The sequence below is a fragment of the Zalophus californianus genome, chromosome 16 (genome assembly GCF_009762305.2).
Source record: "Zalophus californianus isolate mZalCal1 chromosome 16, mZalCal1.pri.v2, whole genome shotgun sequence".
Classification (NCBI taxonomy): domain Eukaryota; kingdom Metazoa; phylum Chordata; class Mammalia; order Carnivora; family Otariidae; genus Zalophus; species Zalophus californianus.
Window position 1 is genome coordinate 51,458,926 of NC_045610.1, and position 22,019 is coordinate 51,480,944.

General features: G+C 39.0%; 1 protein-coding gene across 1 annotated transcript in view; it reads right to left on the reverse strand.

The window, feature by feature from the left end:
* LOC113939872 (ATP-binding cassette sub-family A member 10-like) overlaps nucleotides 1-106 on the reverse strand; it is a 62,329-nt gene extending 62,223 nt beyond the window's left edge. Inside the window, 1 exon segment of the mRNA XM_035724424.1 lies at nucleotides 2-106. Within this exon segment, the coding sequence (XP_035580317.1) occupies nucleotides 2-106 (105 nt within the window).
* Between the last annotated feature and the right edge of the window lie 21,913 nt (nucleotides 107-22,019).

Here is a 22,019-nt window from a genome sequence, read left to right on the forward strand (position 1 = left end):
ATGAAAAAGTATCATTAAACACAATTCCCACCATTTCATGATGGTTTTCTGAAAGTACCATATCCATCATTTCTTTATCAGCAATCCTGATTGTTCTTCCTGCCATGTATGAAAAAAATCAATAATCATATCAACTCATCACTAGAGAACATAAAATCAAGTTGCAATTATTTAGGTTTATTGGTGTCACACACTATCCCTAAGTAGGTGTCTCTAAATTAGGTACTGGAAGTCTATCCTATTGTCTTAGGCTCAATGTAAATATGTGAAAAGTTATAAATGACATGTCTTTTAAAAACCATTTGCACGGGCGCCTGGGTGGCTCAGTCAGTTGAGCGTAGGACTCTTGGTCTCGGCTCAGGTCATGATCTCAGGGTCGTGAGCTCGAGCCCCTCATCGGGCCCCGTGATCCATGGGAAGACTGCTTGAGATTCTGTCTCTCCCTCTCCCTCTGCCCCTCTCCCGCTCTCTCTATAATCAATCTTTAAAAAAAACCCATTTGCAGCAATTTTTTGCTGTGATTGCATTTTAGTAAAGAAACTGAATCTGTGTGCCTATATACATATATGAAAATATATGTCTATATATGTGACCAGGTGTACACATTATCCTAAAAAGATACACACAAATTTAAATGGGAGGTATGGTAGGGAGGAAGGTGTGGCTAGGATAAAAGCAAAAGCTCTCTCTTTTCTTTTTTCTTCAGTTTTTATTGCTTAGCTTTTTTTTTAGGGTGGCTATTACCTTGGTGATTAAAGTAATTAAAAAATTAAAAAGAAAAATATTCAAAATAGTCAATGGAAATACTTAAGAATTTGGTGTTTTTTTTTTTCCTGCCAAGAGTACTAATTTCTGTCACATGGAAATACTATGCCAGTAGAAATAAACTGCATGCAAAAAATCAGAGTACAAAAATCACAAGTGAAGTTACAGTCCACCTACAGGTTCTTTGGAGTCAAGAACACTCCTTAGAATTGAGCTCAAAAAATTCATAATGGATGAGTTCATAATCTGCAGAAGTAATCCACCCAATAAGTGGTTAATTGATCCATTACTAATGGAAACTTCAGAAATCTCTGAAGTCCAATATATGGCCTCCTTTTTAAAGACTTTTTAATAATTTCATGTATTATGTTCTAAGATTTTTATTAATTTTAACACAGCATTTAAATCTTACTCAGGACAATGTCTACATGGAGAAGGAAAAGGTATTTATTTTCACAGTGTAGCCATATCTTTCAAAAATATTCATCCTTCCAAACATGGAATAAGGCTGTGACATTATGAGGACAATGCTAACGTCACTGATTTTTCTCTAGCAGTATACAAACAGTGTGAAGGGCAAAACATGAATATTTGGGCTGAACTAGCATCACATATGAGATATTCCTGCCAAAAATGTTCAACCTGAAGTTAATCGTGTCTTTCAATCTAATTTTCTGCTTAAATGTAAGAAGGCAAAGAAAGGAATGAGTTAAATGACAGCATGAAGAAGGAATCAGATGAATACAAAACATGAATATTCAACAAGATATGAGATGGTCTCATTGGTTTCAGGCTTATCAAAACCAACTTTGAAAGTATTTTTCAGGGGCACCTGGGTGGTGCAGCTGGTAAAGCGTCCCGACTCTTGGTTTCGGCTCAGGTTGTGATCTCAGGGTTGTGAGATGGAGCCATGTGTGGGCTCTACACTCTGGACAATCTGCTGGAGATTCCCTCCCCCTCTCCCTTTCCCTCCCACTTGGGCTCACTCTCATTCTCTCTCTCTCAAATAATCTTTTTTTTTAAAAGAAATTTTCAGGAAGTTTAGGAAATTGAACTTGAAATGAGATGATTATATGCAATTTTTGCTAATTTTGTGAAGTATATTAGTGGTTGCATAGTGTTTAATTTTTGCAGATTCTAGCTCAAGTAGGACAGTAAAGTGTCCTATATCTTGAAAGAGGAGAGACAGAGAGATGAAGCAAAGATGGCAAGAAGTTAACACTTGTCAAATTTGGGTTGTGAGTGAATAGGATAGGATGTGGCTTTATTGGACCAGTATTTCTACATTTTGAGATTTAAAACATTTTTGACAAGTTCTTTTAAAATTCTAGTGGGTGATGATTATAAATGTACCCTCCGTCAACATAAGAGCTAAAATATTCAAACTGAATTGCTTCAAGAGCTATTGCAGAGAATGAAAAGAATATGTGAACGCTGCTAGCTCCCATGGAAATGTTATTTGCTATTTTTAAACAGAATACAGCCTCGATGTGGCCAAGACAGCCCCAGACATATTTCAAGGAAATAGAGCAAATCTCTTGGACCTAATGTCCATGCCCTTATGCTAGGAACTCAATAGAATGCAAAGATACTGACAATCAGAAATCTGGCTCCCTACAGCCAGCCACTCTATGTTTACAAAAAAGCATAGTCTTGAAAAGAGATCCTCAAAAAATTTCCCTAATTCTTCATAGAATTTTTTTCCCCAGCCCTCCCAATTAATAGAATCTTAATCAAAATGTCCCCAGTAAAGTGCAATCATTTACTCATTTACAATCTATTTTTTTTCCTAACACTGAAGTTGGCTTAAAGCAAATCAGAATGACTCCACAAGATCCAAATGGAATAATTATTTGGAGAATGGCTAGTTCTATTTAATAAAATATTAGTTTTTCAGGAGCTGCCATATGAGTTCTTTAGTTTATTTCATCAATTTGCCAGAAATATTATCCTTTTCTGCAATTATGTCTTATTCTGCAATATTTGCAAAATACTGTATTTAGAACTCCAAATCAACTAACCTATGGAATTTGTGAATATAAAAAAGCAATAAAAACAGCATAATACTAAATGATAGATTTTCATTTACTAAATATGGAGAAATAGATACTATGAACCATACCAATAAGCTCGTTTTTTCATTCTCCATGTTTAAGAAAATTCTTGTATCAAAGGACCTGAGTTTGTTGATACACGCTTGCCTCTTTTTTAATCATTTTCTCCTGTTCGTGGAGAGAGAAGGTGAAGTAAATATTGTACAGCTAGGGGAAAAAAAGAGACCAAAAAAAGTCCAGTTACAAAAAAGCTTCCAAACACTTTGAAAACATAGCTTCAAATGCACTAACATGACGCCTTATTTGACACTGCAGAGACACACTTAGCAGGAGCTTTTGTGAGGGTATACAGTATTAACGAATATAAACTATCCTGTCTGCGAGGATTTCTCTCCAGGCCCTCGCGGCTATGGATGATGAGCTGCTGGTGTAGATCTCTCCTCTCGTCTCAAAAGTAACTTTTTTCTGCCAAATCTTGACATTACAACAATCTAAAGTAAATCAGGGAATAAGACGTTAGCAATGTTTGAAATTCAAAAAACACTGTGCCCTTAGGGACGCCTGGGTGGCTCAGTTGGTTAAGCGACTGCCTTCGGCTCAGGTCATGATCCTGGAGTCCCGGGATCGAGTCCCGCATTGGGCTCCCTGCTCGGCAGGGAGTCTGCTTCTCCCTCTGACCCTCCCTCCATCTCATGTGCTTTCTCTCTCATTCTCTCTCTCTCTCTCAAATAAATAAAATCTTTAAAAAACAAAAAACAAAAACACTTTGCCCTTTACTTATTTTAAGAAAGGAAGTATAATAGGGGCACCTGGGTGGCTCAGTCAGGTAAGCATCTGCCTTTGGCTCAGGTCATCTTGGGGTCCTGGGATCGAGTACAACATCGGGCTTCTTGCTCAGAGGGGGTCTGCCTGCCCCCCCTCCGGCTTCTTTCTCCCTCAAATAAATAAATAAAGTCCTTAAAAAAAAAGGAAAGTATAACAGGAATAAAACCATATCCAGTTTTTTTGGTCAGAGAATTGCCCATGTACTTTGAAGGGCACATTTTTGCATGCTTATTTAATATCTAGGTAACCACTTGAGTAAAGCAAAGTTGAATAACATCATAGTCATTCTTAGAATCCCAAAGAGCTAATTTCTTCTCTTAAATCCATGGGTCCCCTTTTTTGAACTAAGAATGTAAGACAGATGTAGATGAAAACCAAAAACATGTTAGTGGATATGACTGAGGTAACTGATTTGCAGATCACCATGATGTGTAACCAGGATCCTTGTTTTCAGTTCGAAATTCCAGAGATGATTTGGTATCACAACTCTCGTTACTCAAATTCATTTGAATAAATGTTGATGTCATATACAAATTACAATGTTCAGAGAACTTGCTCTACTTTCTTTTTCTGACAAAAGAAAAGGTAAAGTGACCAAATATCAAAATAATCTCTAAATTCTAACTTGAGAAAGTTTCTAAGTCAAAACATTCATCTTCACCTTACGGCTACACAGGTATGTTTGAAGAGCTCAGTAAGCTACCCACAAAGACATTTTAAAAGAAAAAAGAAGCCACGGGAAAAGTAACTTGTCCTAGTGCCTACACATTCCCAAGAACTAAAACCTTGCAAATTCTCAAAAGGCCACCCAGAGATGTATAAAGCTGACCAAAAGAAACTAATTATATTTGTACACACTTCTGAGTCTCTCTTACATTCTTTTTTTTTTCTCATTAAACTTTTGTTTTAATGGGTCTCAAAATTCTGTGACAGATTTTTGGTCAAGTTGTTTCCATTAAAAAGTACTGATTTTAAAAACTAATAACTTAAAACTGCCACAACACACACAAAAAAAACATGGTCCACAAAACATTCTCCTTTCCTTCTGAAGTTTTTACGATGCATTGTTATCATTAACCAGTCTTTTACTATTAAACTTGAATGGCCAATTGACACAAACAGTTCTGAGACCGTTCTTCCACCACTGATGAAGACTGGGGTGGCAGGTATTGGGGATAATATTCATTTAGCCTTCTGAGCTTTCTGGGCAGACTTGGTGACCTTGCCAGCTCCAGCTGCCTTCTTGTCCACTGCTTTGATGACACCCACAGCAACCGTCTGTCTCATGTCACGAACAGCAAAACGGCCCAGAGGAGGTTAGTCAGAGAAGCTCTCGACACACATAGGCTTGCCAGGAACCATATCAACAATGGCAGCATCACCAGATTTCAAGAACTTGGGACCATCTTCCAGCTTTTTTCCAGATCGACGATCTATTTTCTCCTTCAGCTCAGCAAACTTGCAAGCAATGTGAGCTGTGTGACAATCCAGCACAGGTGCATATCCAGCACTGATTTGGCCTGGATGGTTCAGGATAATCACCTGAACCGTGAAGCCAGCTGCTTCCATTGGTGGGTCATTTTTGCTGTCACCAGCCACATTGCCACGACGAACATCTTTGACAGATACATTCTTGACATTGAAGCCCACATTGTCCCCAGGAAGAGCCTCACTCAAAGCTTCATGGTGCATTTCAACAGACTTTACTTCAGTTGTAACATTGACTGGAGCAAAGGTGACCACCATCCCAGGTTTAAGAACACCAGTCTCGACTCGGCCCACAGGGACAGTACCAACACCACCAATTTTGTAGACGTCCTGGAGAGGCAGACGCAAGGGCTTGTCGGTTGGACGAGTTGGTGGCAGGATGCAATCCAGAGCTTCAAGCAGTGTGGTTCCACTGGCATTCCCATCTTTACGGGTGACTTTCCATCCCTTGAACCAAGGCATGTTAGCACTTGGCTCCAGCATGTTATCACCGTTCCAACCAGAAATTGGCACAAATGCTACTGTGTCGGGGTTGTAGCCAATTTTCTTAATGTAGGTGCTGACTTCCTTAACGATTTCCTCGTATCTCTTCTGGCTGTAGGGTGGCTCAGTGGAATCCATCTTGTTAACACCAACAATTAGTTGTTTTACACCCAGTGTGTAAGCCAGAAGGGCATGCTCACGGGTCTGCCCATTCTTGGAGATACCGGCTTCAAATTCACCAACACCAGCAGCAACAATCAGGACAGCACAGTCAGCCTGAGATGTGCCTGTAATCATGTTTTTGATAAAGTCTCTGTGTCCTGGGGCATCAATGATGGTCACGTAATACTTGCTGGTCTCGAATTTCCACAGGGAGATATCAATGGTGATATCATGTTCACATTCAGCTTTCAGTTTATCCAAGACCCAGGCATACTTGAAGGAGCCCTTTCCCATCTCAGCAGCCTCCTTCTCAAATTTTTCGATAGTTCTTTTGTCGATCCCACCACATTTGTAGATCAGATGACCAGTAGTGGTAGACTTGCCCGAATCTATGTGTCCAATGACGACGATGTTGATGTGAGTCTTTTCCTTTCCCATTTTGGTTAGGTTGAGCGGTGGTTTTCACGACACCTGTGTTCTGGCGGCAAACCCGTTGCGAAAAAGCTTACATTTTACTATCGCACTAAAATACTATATAACTGAGTTTAAAAAATTAAATCACTCATTAGGTCTACAATATAAAACATACAATAATTTAGAAATATCAGATCAATATAATAATTTTAACAATATCAATGTGTTTGGCATTGGCTATATGTATACTTTATGCCTTACTCACCTTACGCAAAGTGGAAAGTAAACACAAATTTGACTCTCAGGAAAATGAGTGAGGAACTTAGAAGAACCTCTGATTCACTGTTTTTTTTCTAGAACAGCTAAGATTCTTTCAAGGGCTCTTCTGCAAATGTCTGCCTCTCTTAAAACTGTTTTTATTCAGTTTGGCATCTGAAAACAGGACATGGCCTGTGTGTAAAAAGCCTGCCAAATGTTCTTTGTTAAGTTGGTTTGTGTTTGTTTAGTTTTTTTCCCCATGCCTTTCTTGTCCAATTACTCTGCAGGGACCGTGTAGTTGTGGACGGTTGGCTAAGCATGGCACGTGGTATTTATTGTGGTGTCTTTCTGGCATTCATAAAAAGTGATCATATTCTAAAAGGACAAAAAAACCCCACGGTGTTGGGTAAGTCTTTATTAGCTTTTAATGATTAAAAATTAGACAGCTGTGAATTGTGTAAGACTGATGAATCACAGACCTGTACCTCTGAAACAAATAATACATTAGATATTAAAAAAAAGAAGACAGAAGGAAGGGAAAATGAAGGAGGGAAATTGGAGGGGGAGACAAACCATGAGAGACTATGGACCCTGAGAAACAAACTGAGGGTTCTAGAGGGGAGGGGGGTGGGGGGATGGGTTAGGCTGGTGATGGGTATTAAAGAGGGCACGTTCTGCATGGAGCACTGGGGGTTATACGCAAACAATGAATCACGGAACACTACATCAAAAACTAATGATGTAATGTATGGTGAGTAACATAACATAATAAAAAAAATTAGACAGCCAAGTCAAAAAAAGAACAGATTAAAAAGAAAGGGAGTTGAGCAGAGAGGGAAATTGAGGCTCAATGATCTCAGAAGTCACAGTAATTCACATGAGAAGTCTTCACCTAAAACTTAACTGCACTTCCGTTAGGTGGCTCCTTGTGCTGACGGAATCCTGTGTGCTACAAGGTATGCGGAAGGGCTTATGATGAATTTCCTTGTTTACTACTGAAAGCAAACCTATGGAGTCAGTACTACAGTCACAACCATGTTACAGATTTGAAAAGTGAGGCTTACAGGCGGAAGTTATCTGCAGATGTTCAATAAAGGGCCCACATGTGAGTCCAGAACACTGTTTGGACCCCAAGCCCCTTGCTGTCAACGACCGCTATGAAAATTATGCTAATCAAAACAGTATCTAATTCCCATTTTCATAGTTTAATAGTTTAGACAAGATGGTGGAACTTTAATGATTGTGTTACTTCTTTTCTTCAGCTGCAAATAAATGGGACATTCTCAGAACTGTAAATAATCCCTGCTTATCAATCCTGAAAATCTCATTCCATGATTTTTTAATTTCATCAATACATTTCCTAGATGTATACATGAGCTAATAACCATTCACGAAAGAGAACAGACAAACCAGTGAAGCAAGCACCCTGAGATGATTTCAATAATTACCATTTTCATTAAGAAAATGGATATGAACATAGTCTTTGACTCTAATTGTATCCCTCCTTTGTTGTTGGTCACATTTCTCCTCTTGTTTTGCCAGTCACTACTAGAAGTAAAAGTCCAAGAACCAAACAACACCAAATATTTAACCTGGCTCCAATCCCAGGCATTAATGATGAGATTTATATGGGTGGAAAGAAACAACAAAAATTATATTATAACACACACACACACTTTCTTAGCAACTAAATTTAAAAAGTAATTTATTTCTGTCATTTTAGGGGTTTTAATCTCCAATAGGGTGCAGAAAGTGCTGTCACTCATCAACTTGGACAGGTGACACAGGATCCTCTGTTGCACATGCATTATGGGGGCTGGACTTTTTCTGTTCCAAGCCTCTGCACATTGATACCTGGGTATTACTGCTTCTGGGTCCCAATGCTGAACTCCACCAAACCTCGATTTGTTGGGGCCCATGTCACATCAAGCCAGCCCTCCTCAGCACACTTTACAGATCTTTTAATCTACTCCCTTTGTCCTCCGACTCTCCCTGGGTCCTCAGCCCTACTTCTGCACTTCTATTTCAGTGCATAAATTTACCATTTTACTGAAATCTCAGAGACCACGGGGTGGAGGCTTCCCTCCCCTCTCTCTACTTCATGTGAACTTCCCAGAGGAAAGTTTTTGCTAAGTTCAATCCCACTGCCCCATCTCTCAACCCAGTCTTATAATCTACTCTAAAATCTGGCTCCCTCTTTATTTTATGGCTTCTGATATATCTTCTCTCCTCCCTCCTTTTTTGAGACATGCCTAATAATTACATATGGGGAAATATTTTCCACTGGCTGCTGTCATCTTTCTTAAGCTACTCAATCATATAAACTTCATCTACTAGATCATCTCACATTCATTGCACAAATCCCCATAGTATTAGTTTCTCGGGGGCGCTGTAACAAGGTACCACAAACTGGGTGCGTTAAAACCACAGAAATTTATTCTCTCACAGTTCCAGGGGATGGAAGTCTGAAATCAAGGTGTCATCCTCAGGGCCATGCTCTCTCCTGGCTCCCAATGCTTGCCAATCATCCTTCACATGCCTTCTCTTTACTCTGCCTCCATCATCATGTGGTGGTGTCCTCTGGGTCTGTTTTGTCTCTTCTTATACAAGAAGACCAGTCATATTGGATTAAGGGCCCACCGTACTCCAGTATGAGATTATATCTATTAAAGACCCTATTTCCCAAATAAAATCATATTCACAGGTACCAGGGGTTGGGAATTCAACGTATCTTTTTGAGGCATACAATTTAACCCATAACAAACACATAGGCAGTACTTAGTCAACACCTCAATTTTTACATCTGATGGCCATCCAACAGTTTTCCTTACCCTTGTACCCATGCCAATGAAACTAAGCTCTCAAAGCTTGCCAACAGCTTCCGACATCTTGACATCAACATCCTCAGTAGCATTCTCTCACTTTTTTTTAACCTATCTGCAACATTTGACAGTGTTGAGACCCACGGCTAGGAATTGTGTTACAATTCACTCTTTTCTTCCGACTTATTTTTTTCTAAAATCCTCAGTTTATTTATGTCCCTTGGCACTTTTTACTTCAAGTTTTGACCTTTCCTTTAATAAACAGATCCACCCTTTCAGCTTTATCCTAGATCTAGGTTTCTAGCCATGACCTCCCTAAACTGGATCTATCTATTCCATTTCAACACGTCAAAACTTGTTGATAATTTATCTTCCTAATACACTTGGCTCACTCTGTCTTTTCTTTTCTCTTACTAGATAGCTGGTTCAGAATTTTAACACTTGTTGAATGGATAAAGAAGAGGTGGTACATATACACAACAGAATATTACTCAGTCATGGGGTGGGAGGAAGGGGTCACCCTGGATGAAGGGCATTAAAGAGGGCACAGGATGGAATGAGCACTGGGTGTTACATGCGACTGATGAGTCACTAAATTCTATCCCTGAAACTAATAATACATTATATGTTAACTATATTGAATTTAAATAAAAAATTTAAAAATAAAAGAACTTTAACATTTATTGTCATCTCTCTCTCAAAATATTTTTGCATTTATAGTTTTTTAAGAGGATCCACTTCTTCATAATGTTGAATTTCCCGTCCCCCACAACATGATGAAACTCTGCTTATCTGGGTCACTTCTACATCCTTCAATAAACTGTGTATGTTTTACTTTAATAGTCTTCCATGTCTTTTGCAAGTTTTTTTGCCATAGCAAAGAATTTCCATTACTAATAGGATCTATTTTAAAATATATTTTCTACTTAATTTTTGCTGGTATACAGAAGCATTATTAACTTTGTATGTTAATTTGAACTTTGCTGAATGCTTATTTATTCTAATAGGAAACTTTTAAAATTTTCTAAACAATAAATTCATCTGCAAAAAATGAGTTTGCAATATGTTTTCTAACAATTCTCTGAAGTTGAATTCCTGGCATAAAACCCACTTTTTCCTAATGTAGTCTCATCCTCTGACTGTTCTTTTTTTATAGCATCCTGCTTCTTTATGGTACTGCATTAAATCTCTTGTAGTTCATATTTCCTTATACAGTCTCCCTATCTCCAAATTTCCTTTTGTCCTGTTTATTTGGTCATTAATTTTAAAAGCATACAGCTAAGCTACACTCAGATTCCCGACCTCCAGACACTGTGAGTTGATGAATGTTATATTTAAGATGCTAAGTTTTGGGGTGATTTGTTACACAGCAATAGATAACTAACACACCCATCTATTTCTCTGTATCTCCTAATATACTAGAAGCCCTTTAAAGTCAGGACTGTATTGTTTACCTTGTATCCGCAGCTCCTAACCTAGTGTTTCGGCCACTGCAAGAATTTAAAAACAAAAGACGTTGAACTGAATCACTGACTACTATGTGTGTGTGACCGAAGCCAGTCCAGTCTGGGGGGGTGGCTTGCTATGCACCAGGCTCTCTTTCCCAACACACACACACTCACACATCTTAGAATATAAAACTCCTGTGCCACAAAAAGTCAGTCTTATTATGCACTCTTCACAGATTTATCTTTTCTAATCTAAATGACTCAATAGCTTTAGAGTGAAAATCAGGGAGGGTTAATTTTCAGAAGACCCTCAAGGAAAGGCTCTAAACCCTCCAAAGTCTGTTCCTGAACTGTCTCCTTCCTTAGACCATTCACAACTTTTGTCCAGACCCCTCAGGCTTCACTGCATTCAGGATTTCTCAAAGCAGGCAATTCAGATGCCCACTTCAGTTTGAAAATCACTGTTCAGCTAATGCAAATTCTCATTTCTCTATGCTTTTCACAACTGACCACTTTTGACTGATTATCCTCAATTGACCTTGCAGGAAGACAAGACAAATAAAATTTCAGTCACTACCGACTACCTTTGGCAACACACACTCTCATATGTGTTTGGAGGTGTGTGCACACCCAGAGAGATCTACCTATTACACACATTGCTTTTAATGAGTGAATTCAATATAAGTGCCATAGGACAGAAGCCAGATCCCACGAAAGGCTTAGTGGCACTCTCTCTAAAAGGAAGACATCAAGAATATAAGCTCTGAAGTCAAATTGCATCTGTGCTACTTAGGGACTCAGTGTCACTGGGTAAATCACAACTTCTCTGGCCTCAGATTTTCCAGCTATAAAGTAGAGGGTGAAAATAAAGATCCTTATTTTTTAGGGTTGTTGTAAGGATTAAATACAATATTCAACACTGGTGAATACATGCTCCAACGTTAGCAAGTATCAAGATCACCTGGAGAGTTTGCTGTAATTAATTACACAGGTGGCTGGACCCCACTCCTGGAGTTTCTGATTCGGTAGCTCTGGGGTGACCTGAGAATTTATACTTGTAACAGTCCCCAGCAGATTCTGATATGGCTGGTCAGAGAACCGCTAGTCTGTCTACAAAAGTGCACAGAACAATGGAATGATGCCCTGCACAGAGTAAGCCCTCAGTGTTAGCAATTACTATTTCTAAAGCTTAGTTCTTAACATATCAAGTCTCTTCTAACAGCAGGAATTGACTTACCTTTAAAATACTCCAATGGCACTTTTGTTTTGACTCATCTTGATACTTTTGCCCACCTGAGAATCATCATTGAAATTCTTAAGTAATTCTTTACATGGGAAAAAACCCTGAATTTTCTCAAATATGTATCACTGGTTTTACTATTTGAAACAAAGTAAGAATTAAAAATCAGATTAGAGACTGTAGTTATCTTTATTAACCTTGTTACCCCAAAACACCTTTTCTGGCAGTTTCTTTTTACCATCTCTGCCCATCTCCCTCCCAATTATCCCAGTTATCAATAAAATTGACTACCCAGATAAGAGATAACATAGTATTCCCTGTCCACCTTTTGGAGAGTACCTGAAAAGTTTTGGATTTTGTGGCTCCTTAAAATGAACAGAAGGAGGGATTTAAAAATCCACCCTGAATCTCTCTCTACCACACACTTTCTGTCCTTTCAAACCTCTGGCTGTTCTGCCTTCTTCCATTTGTTGAATGGCTAGGATTGTCTTCTGGCTCATCCCTCATTTCTTGTTCTTTGTTCATACATCGTGAACCCCGCTGTCTCCTCACTACTTCCCAAATGAACTAGCACAAGGACGACCATTTGACTCAGTAGAGTTCAGCCTCAGGCTTCCCAGACTGTCTTGCTGGCTCCAACTTGGGCTCTTCTTTGGTCATTGCTCAGGAGGCCCTATTCCACCCATTTCTGGTCCTAGGAAAATGCCCTTTAAACAGTCCTCTGCTGCCATCTGGTGGTCAGAGGGGTTCACATTTAGCTGGGTCTCTCCTAGGCATCTGCAGCATGTTAGTTACCATGCTGCTTTTCACCTGGCAGGATTGTCATGATCTCTGGAGTAAGGCAGGGAACTTGGGGGGGGGGGGGGGGGTTAGGAGCCTGAACCTTAATTGTAAAGTTTAAGATAAAATGTTTTTGAATAAAAAATCTGCCACATTTCCAACGTGAGATTCATTCTCCCCCAGCACAGAGAATGTGCACTTAAGTTGTAAATTATTACTCGAAATTCTTTTGACTTTCAATTAGACTAAAATGACCAAGAAACTTTCAGTGGCTTTTTTATGCAACTCAGTTCTCATCTTTTTTTCCTCAGTGATCTGTTGGATAGGCTTTGTATCTTCAATTGCATGGGAACATCCATGAGGGCCAACACAAGACCCTGGGTGTGCATCTTATAATAACAACATATATGACTGTAAGGGCCATAAGTAAGATAGTATTTGCAGAATTTCTTTAAAGGTTCTTACACATGTGGATCTGCCATACTGTCTTCATAGGTATTTATGTTCACCTCGTGAACTCACTTCAAATACTCATAATGTAGGCTTGAAAATAGGGATGCCACCTCCCCCAAAAGAAACAGTCCTAGATTGGGAACCTCATTAAGAAATGGGTTAAGAATAGCAGATAAACAACCTAACATGTAATAAGAAAAATCACAAAATAATCAAAATCTAAGAGTAACTCAAAATAGCACTGAAAACTTCATTATGCACACAAAGACCCTCAGAATAAGTTTGCAGATAGTCTATCAAACCCTGAATGTTTATTTTAAAAATGAGATTTTAACACCTGAAACTAATATAACATTGTATGTCAACTATACGGTAATAATAAGTTTTTAGAAGAAAAGAAAAAAATTAGAATTGAAAAGATGTGTCTATTAACTCGATCCGAGTGAACCAGAACCAGGAACCCACCTCCCTTGAGCAGGGCATGAAGCATTACCTGCATATGGAAAAACGACAGAATAGTATTAAAGACAACTTTTCCAATGAAAATTTTGGATAAATGAATTGAATCTACTTTTAACCCAAATGCATTAAATCAATGTTCTCAAAGAGGGAGATTTTGCCCTCAAAGGGACATTTGACAAAATCGAAGCATTTTTTTCTTTAATTGTGCTACTGGCATTTAACAGGAAGAGCCAGGGATGCTGCTAAATATCCTACAAAGCACAGGGCAGCCTACCACTCCACTCCCCGACACATACAACAAAGAAGGATCCAGTCCAACTATCAACAGGGCCAAGGTTAAGATACTTGGAATTAAACAATAATAAATCATCTTTGTGCAAAATTGATAAAGATCCAGTATACTTTGGACAGTAAAGGGAAAATGAGAAATTATTCTCCAGTAGAGCATTATTTGTGTTGCATTTTGCTATATCCCCTCTGCAGCAAAACATCTCACCAAGGCCTCCAATAATACTAACCACTTCTTGTTCATCTAGTCTGATGTCAAGAGTAGACAGTGCCATGTTCTTTGGGATATCCAGCTGATCCAAATCTCTTTGGAATATGTTGAGGGTGGGAGAAATCTAGACTAACCTTAGGGCAAGATTGAAATGTACACTTTCAACCATTCCATGTTAATGCAAAATCTTCCTGATTCTCTTTCTGATTGGAATAGAAAAAGCATTGGTCAAATAAATCACTGGTTGAATCCCATATGACAGAAGCTGTTCTTAATCTGCTCTTGCAAAACAGCATTATCTGGCTAGGATGCTAAATAAGAGCTACTCTTTGGTTGAGTTTTCAGTAGATAGTCATCTTCCAGAATCTGGTTTTTGCAGGGGCAAGATTAGTATATTAAAATGCAGATGTAATAAAGGCCACTTCTACCCGCATCTTTAATTTCTTCCATTCTCTCTCCATTCCCCACTCCCAAAATGAAATATTGTTTTTATTTCCTATACTGGCTGAGAAGAGGGCAGTTTTAGAGGTTTCTGTTTGGTCTTCCCCGCTGTACTAGGTTGAATAGTGTCGCCTTCTCAAAATTCCTCTTTCCTGAGACCTATTTCTAAATAGGGTCTTTGCAGATATAACTAATTAAGATGAGGTCATATTGGAGTAGGTTGAGCCCTCAATCTGAAATGACTGGTGCCCTTAGAAGGGAAGGAACACAAACCAAGACAGATTCACAAGGAAGATGGCCATGTGACAAGATTGGAGTTACACAACTGCTAGCTAGGGAACTCTAAGGACTTCAGGCAACCACCGTAAGCTAGAAAAGAAGCATGGAACTGACTCTCTCTGATCCCGCAAGAAGGATCCAACCCTGCCAACACCTCGAATGTGGACTTCTGGCCTCCAGAACTCTGAGAATAAAATTTGTTACCTTAAGTCACTCAATTTGTGGCACTTTGTTATGGCAGCCTTAGGAAACAAATACACCTACTGTAATAGTTCTTATCCAAGCCAAGGAAACATGTGCAAGTTATGCCAACTCTCATGTCTATTCCAATTACATATTCTGAAACTAGACATGAACACCAGATGGATCTATAAACTAGTAGACTCACTATGAACTGGATCTAGGCCAAGATTTTATTACCTGGCCCTCAAATGCCCCAACTGTGACACAGGGGCCATGATGATGCTTTGGGTCTCTGTATCAACTTCTTTCCTATGTCCAATGCACCTTAAAATGTTTGGGTATTCCCTTTTCCCACTGTATAATTACTTGGGTTAATGGCCAGAGATCCCTTTGGAGGAGGTCTACAGGGATAGATACCATGTACACCTGCCATGATATTGCTATTTGTGTGCCTAGTGATGTAATGACTGCAGACCATCAGTTCAGAGGACAGCTTCCACTAACTTTAGAGTGATGCTGGTGTGCCCCTCACTAGCACATTCCTTGTTGCTTTTAACTTAACCCTCTACTGTGTTCTCCAGTCTCATAGTAAACCTCACGCATGCCCAATTTTCTGAATCTTTTCACTCCTTTTTCATCACGTACCATGGCTTTTTGGCATTTGTGACATCGGATGGGCCACTGCTTTTTTTATGCTTCTAGGAGCTATTTTAGCAGCATGTTCACACCCCCTGGGGTTCTTGGCAGGGTGTTAAAAATCCTGCATGCTCAAAAGTGCTCCCAAAGAAATATTCTTTCTTATCTAACTTTATGTTTGGCGCCACTACATGAAGTACCCTCAGAATCCAATCCTGCGTATACTGTCCTAGCTCCTGTGGGTATGGTGAGGTCCTGCAGCTCCTGCATGGGACAGTCCCTTTCTTCCTTCAGCAAACCCTGCATAAATTTGGTCAAGTTATTTTATGACTTAACCCTTGTTGGATGAGTGAACAAAAAACATGTATCAACTAAATAATAATTACACAAGAATCATGTGGTGAAAAAAACTACTAGCCAAAACATAAACAAGAAAATCAGCTTTCAAAGTATCTTCTCCTACAACTATGTGACAGACTTTATATTAATAGGTAAGAATTAGATAAACTGATCCAAAGCAATGATATCATTCTGTTAGGAAAATGACCACAGTATTATGGTTAAGGCACATGTAAGAACTACAAAACAAAAAGGAAAGTAAAATTGCAACCAAGTGAGGGATTCATTTATTGAATGAAAAATTATTCAATTTCATCAACTGAAAAAGGTATGCTATAGTCACAACACAGAACTTGAAAAACCCTATTATAAATTTCAATGAAAACTAACAATAAAACTTAAGTGATACCTTGTCTTAGAGAAAAATATTGGGTCACAAAAACCTGAAACTTAGTTAAGGCACAGCTGAAAGCTCAAAGCTTGAACATAAAAGAAGGGCCACCTGGACAGCGGCCGGTTAACTCATAATCCAGATTTTATGCTCATATTAGCATTTAGTTTACTTCATTGATAGTCCCTGATCCGTTCCAATCATTCACTGAGCAACCTAACCACCATCCATGTCTTAATTTCCAGTCATCAAGAGGAAAACTTTGGAGACCTGAGATGGCCCTTTTATTAGTAAATGTGTAACCCTGGGCAGATATATGCGTAGAGATGGTGGAAAAAAAATTACTTCAAATTATTATATTGACGCTTTTTTTGAATCCTGCATTTATGCATGTGTGGAGCAAACCTTTTAATCATGTAGTTTTGTGTATGTTGTCCATTTTTAAGATGTGTGAAATTAAGTATATTTTCTTAATTACAAAAGGTGATTAGATTTGCAAGCATATCTTAGGTTCTTGGGAAGAATCTGTCTGTTAAAGTTAAAATCTTGTCCAAGTGTTTGGGAGAATCAAAGTTATTCAAAAAATTCTAAGGAAATTAATAAGTATATAAGTTGTGTTAAGTATTTGGGAATAATTTAATCTGTTAAATGTAATAAAATGTAAATGAAAGTGGTTGCTTTATATTTTCACAAAATAGAATTGAGATAAAAAGATCTACAAGAATACCCTGTTTGGGGTGCCTGTGTGGCTCAGTCAGTTGGGCATCTGCCTTCGGCTCAGGTCATGATCCCAGGGTTCTGGGATCAAGTCCCACATCGGGTTCCTTGCTCGGCGGGGAGCCTGCTTCTCCCTCTCCCTCTGCTGCTGCCCCTGCTCGCTCTCTCTCACAAATAAATAAATAACATCTTTAAAATAAAAGGGGGGAATATTCTGTTTAAGCTTAAATTATAAATGTGAATTAAAACACAAGTACTATCAATGTTCCCACTGTACTTGGAAACTCCCAACAGATACTAACACAATAATTACTAATAATCTTAGTGCCAGGTTTTTTCTTCATTTTTAATGAGTCACTCATTATTCATTTATCAAGACTAAATTAAAAAAAATCCATTTTAGAATAGCAGAGAACTTCCCTAATGTGAGGAAGGAAACAGGCAACAAAATCCAGGAGGCACAGAGAACCCCTCTCAAAATCAATAAAAATAGGTCAACACCCCGACATCTAATAGTAAAACTTACGAGTCTCAGAGACAAAGAGAAAATCCTGAAAGCAGCTCGGGAGAAGAGATATGTAACCTACAAGGGTAAAAATATTAGATTGGCAACAGACCTATCCACAGAGACCTGGCAGGCCAGAAAGGACTGGCATGATATCTTCAGAGCACTAAAACGAGAAAAATATGCAGCCAAGAATACTATATCCAGCTAGGCTGTCATTGAAAATAGAAGGAGAGATAAAAAGCTTCCAGAACAAACAAAAACTAAAGGAATTTGCAAACATGAAATCAGCCCTCCAAGAAATATTGAAAGGGGTCATCTAAGCAAAGAGAGAGCCTAAAAGCAGCAAAGATCAGAAAGGAACACAGACAACATACAGTAACAGTCACCTTACAGGCAATACAATGGCACTAAATTCATACCTTTCAATAGTTACCCTGAATGTAAATGGGCTCAATGCCCCAATCAAAAGACACAGGCTATCAGATTGGATTAAAAAACAAGACCCATCCATATGCTGTCTGCAAGAGACTCATTTTAGACCCAAAGACACCCCCAGATTGAAAGTGAGGGGGTGGAAAACCATTTACCATGCTAATGGACACCAAAAGAAAGCTGGGTGGCAATCCTTATATCAGACAAACTAGATTTTAAAACAAAGACTGTAAAAAGAGATGAGGAAGGACACTATATCCTACTTAAAGGGTCTATCCAACAAGAAGATCTAACAATTGTAAATATCTATGCCCCGAACATGGGAGCAGCCAATTATATAAGGCAATTAATAACAAAAGCAAAGAAACACATTGACAACAATACAATAATAGTGGGGGACTTTAACACCCCCCTGACTGAAATGGACAGATCCTCTAAGCAAAAGATCAACAAGGAAATAAAGACTTTAAATGACACACTGGACCAAATGGACTTCACAGACATATTCAGAACATTCCATCCCAAAGCAACGGAATACACATTCTTCTCTAGTGCCCATGGAACATTCTCCAGAATTGATCCCATCCTAGGTCACAAATCAGGTCTCAACCGGTACCAAAAGATTGGGATCATTCCCTGCATATTTTCAGACCACAATGCTTTGAAACTAGAACTCAATCACAAGAGGAAAGTCGGAAAGAACTCAAATACATGGAGGCTAAAGAGCATCCTACTAAAGAATGAATGGGTCAACCAGGAAATTAAAGAAGAATTAAAAAAATTCATGGAAACCAATGAAAATGAAAACACAACTGTTCAAAATCTTTGGGATACAGCAAAGGCAGTCCTGAGAGCAAAGTATATAGCAATACAAACCTTTCTCAAGAAACAAGAAAGGTCTCAAATACACAATCTAACCCTACACCTAAAGGAGCTGGAGAAAGAACAGCAAATAAAGCCTAAACCCAGCAGGAGAAGAGAAATCATAAAGATCAGAGCAGAAATCAATGAACTAGAAACCAAAAGAACAGTAGAACAGATCAACGAAACTAGGAGCTGGTTCTTTGAAAGAATTAACAAGATTGATAAACCCCTGGCCAGACTGATCAAAAAGAAAAGAGAAATGACCCAAATCAACAAAATCATGAATGAAAGAGGAGAGATCACAACCAACACCAAAGAAATACAAACAATTATAAGAACATATTATGACCAACTCTATGCCAGCAAATTAGATAACCTGGAAGAAATGGGTGCATTCCTAGAGATGTATCAACTACCAAAACTGAACCAGGAAGAAATAGAAAACCTGAACAGACCTATAACCACTAAGGAAATTGAAGCAGTCATCAAAAATCTCCCAAGAAACAAAAGCCCAGGGCCAGATGGCTTCCCAGGGGAATTCTATCAGACATTTCAAGAAGAATTAATACCTATTCTCCTGAAACTGTTCCAAAAAATAGAAATGGAAGGAAAACTTCCAAATTCATTTTATGAGGCCACCATTACCTTGATCCCAAAACCAGACAAAGATCCCATCAAAAAGGAGAATTACAGACCAATATCCTTAATGAACATGGATGCAAAAATTCTCACCAAAATACTAGCCAATAGGATCCAACAGTACATTAAAAGGATTATTCACCACGACCAAGTGGGATTTATCCCTGGGCTGCAAGGCTGGTTCAACATCCGCAAATCAATCAACGTGATACAATACATTAACAAAAGAAAGAACAAGAATCATATGATCCTCTCAATAGATGCAGAAAAAGCATTTGACAAAGTACAGCATCCTTTCTTGATCAAAACTCTTCAAAGTATAGGGATAGAGGGTACATACCTCAATATCATAAAAGCCATCTATGAAAAACCTACAGCGAATATCATTCTCAATGGGGAAAAGCTGAGAGCTTTTCCCCTAAGGTCAGGAACGCGGCAGGGATGTCCACTCTCACCACTGCTATTCAACATAGTATTAGAAGTCCTAGCCACAGCAATCAGACAACAAAAAGAAATCAAAGGCATCCAAATCGGCAAAGAGGAAGTCAAACTCTCACTCTTTGCAGATGATATGATACTTTACGCGGAAAACCCAAAAGACTCCACCCCAAAACGGCTAGAACTCATACAGGAATTCAGTCAAGTAGCAGGATATAAAATCAATGCACAGAAATCAGTGGCATTCCTATACACCAACAACAAGACAGAAGAGAGACAAATCAAGGAGTCGATCCCATTCACAATTGCACCCAAAACCATAAGATACCTAGGAATAAATTTAACCAAAGAGGCAAAGGATCTGTACTCAGAAAACTATAAAATACTCATGAAAGAAATTGAAGAAGACACAAAGAAATGGAAAAACATTCCATGCTCATGGATTGGAAGAACCAACATTGTGAAGATGTCAATGCTACCTAGAGCAATCTACACATTCAATGTAATCCCCATCAAAATACCATCCACTTTTTTCAAAGAAATGGAACAAATCATCCTAAAATTTGTATGGAACCAGAAGAGACCCCAAATAGCCAGAGGAATCTTGAAAAAGAAAAGCAAAGCTGGCGGCATCACAATTCCGGACTTCCAGCTCTATTACAAAGCTGTCATCATCAAGACAGTATGGTACTGGCACAAAAACAGACACATAGATCAATGGAACAGAATTGAGAGCCCAGAAATGGACCCTCAACTCTATGGTCAACTCATCTTTGACAAAGCAGGAAAGAATGTCCAGTGGAAAAAAGACAGTCTCTTCAACAAATGGTGTTGGGAAAATTGGACAGCCACATGCAGAAGAATGAAACTGGACCATTTCCTTACACCACACACAAAAATAGACTCCAAATGGTTGAAAGACCTAAACGTGAGACAGGAGTCCATCCAAATCCTAAAGGAGAACACAGGTAGCAACCTCTTCGACCTCAGCCGCAGCAACTTCTTCCTAGAAACATCACCAAAGGCACAGGAAGCCAGGGCAAAAATGAACTATTGGGATTTCATCAAGATAAAAAGCTTTTGCATAGCAAAAGAAACAGTCCACAAAACCAAAAGACAACCGACAGAATGGGAGAAAATATTTGCAAATGATATATCAGATAAAGGGCTAGTATCCAAAATCTATAAAGAACTTATCAAACTCAACACCCAAAGAACAAATAATCCAATCAAGAAATGGGCAGAAGACATGAACAGACATTTTGCCAAAGAAGACATCCACATGGCCAACAGGCACATGAAAAAGTGCTCAACATCGCTCGGCATCAGGGAAATCCAAATCAAAACCTCAATGAGATACCACCTCACACCTGTCAGAATGGCTAAAATTAACAAGTCAGGGAACGAAAGATGTTGGCGGGGATGTGGAGAAAGGGGAACCCTCCTACACTGTTGGTGGGAATGCAAGCTGGTGCAACCCCTCTGGAAAACAGTATGGAGGTTCCTCAAACAGTTGAAATTAGAGCTACCATTTGATCCAGCAATTGCACTACTGGGTATTTACCCCAAGATACAAATGTAGGGACCCGAAGGGGTACGTGCACCCCAATGTTTATAGCAGCAATGTCCACAATAGCCAAACTGTGGAAAGAGCCAAGATGTCCATCGACAGATGAATGGATAAAGAAGAGGTGGTATATATACACAATGGAATATTATGCAGCCATCAAAAGGAATGAGATCTTGCCATTTGCAATGACGTGGATGGAACTGGAGGGTGTTATGCTGAGTGAAATAAGTCAATCAGAGAAAGACATGTATCATATGACCTCACTGATATGAGGAATTCTTAATCTCAGGAACAAACTGAGGGTTGCTGGAGTGGTCGGGGGTGGGAGGGATGGGGTGGCTGGGTGATGGACATTGGGGAAGATATGTGCTACGGTGAGCGCTGTGAATTGTGTAAGACTGTTGAATCACAGATCTGTACTTCTGAAAC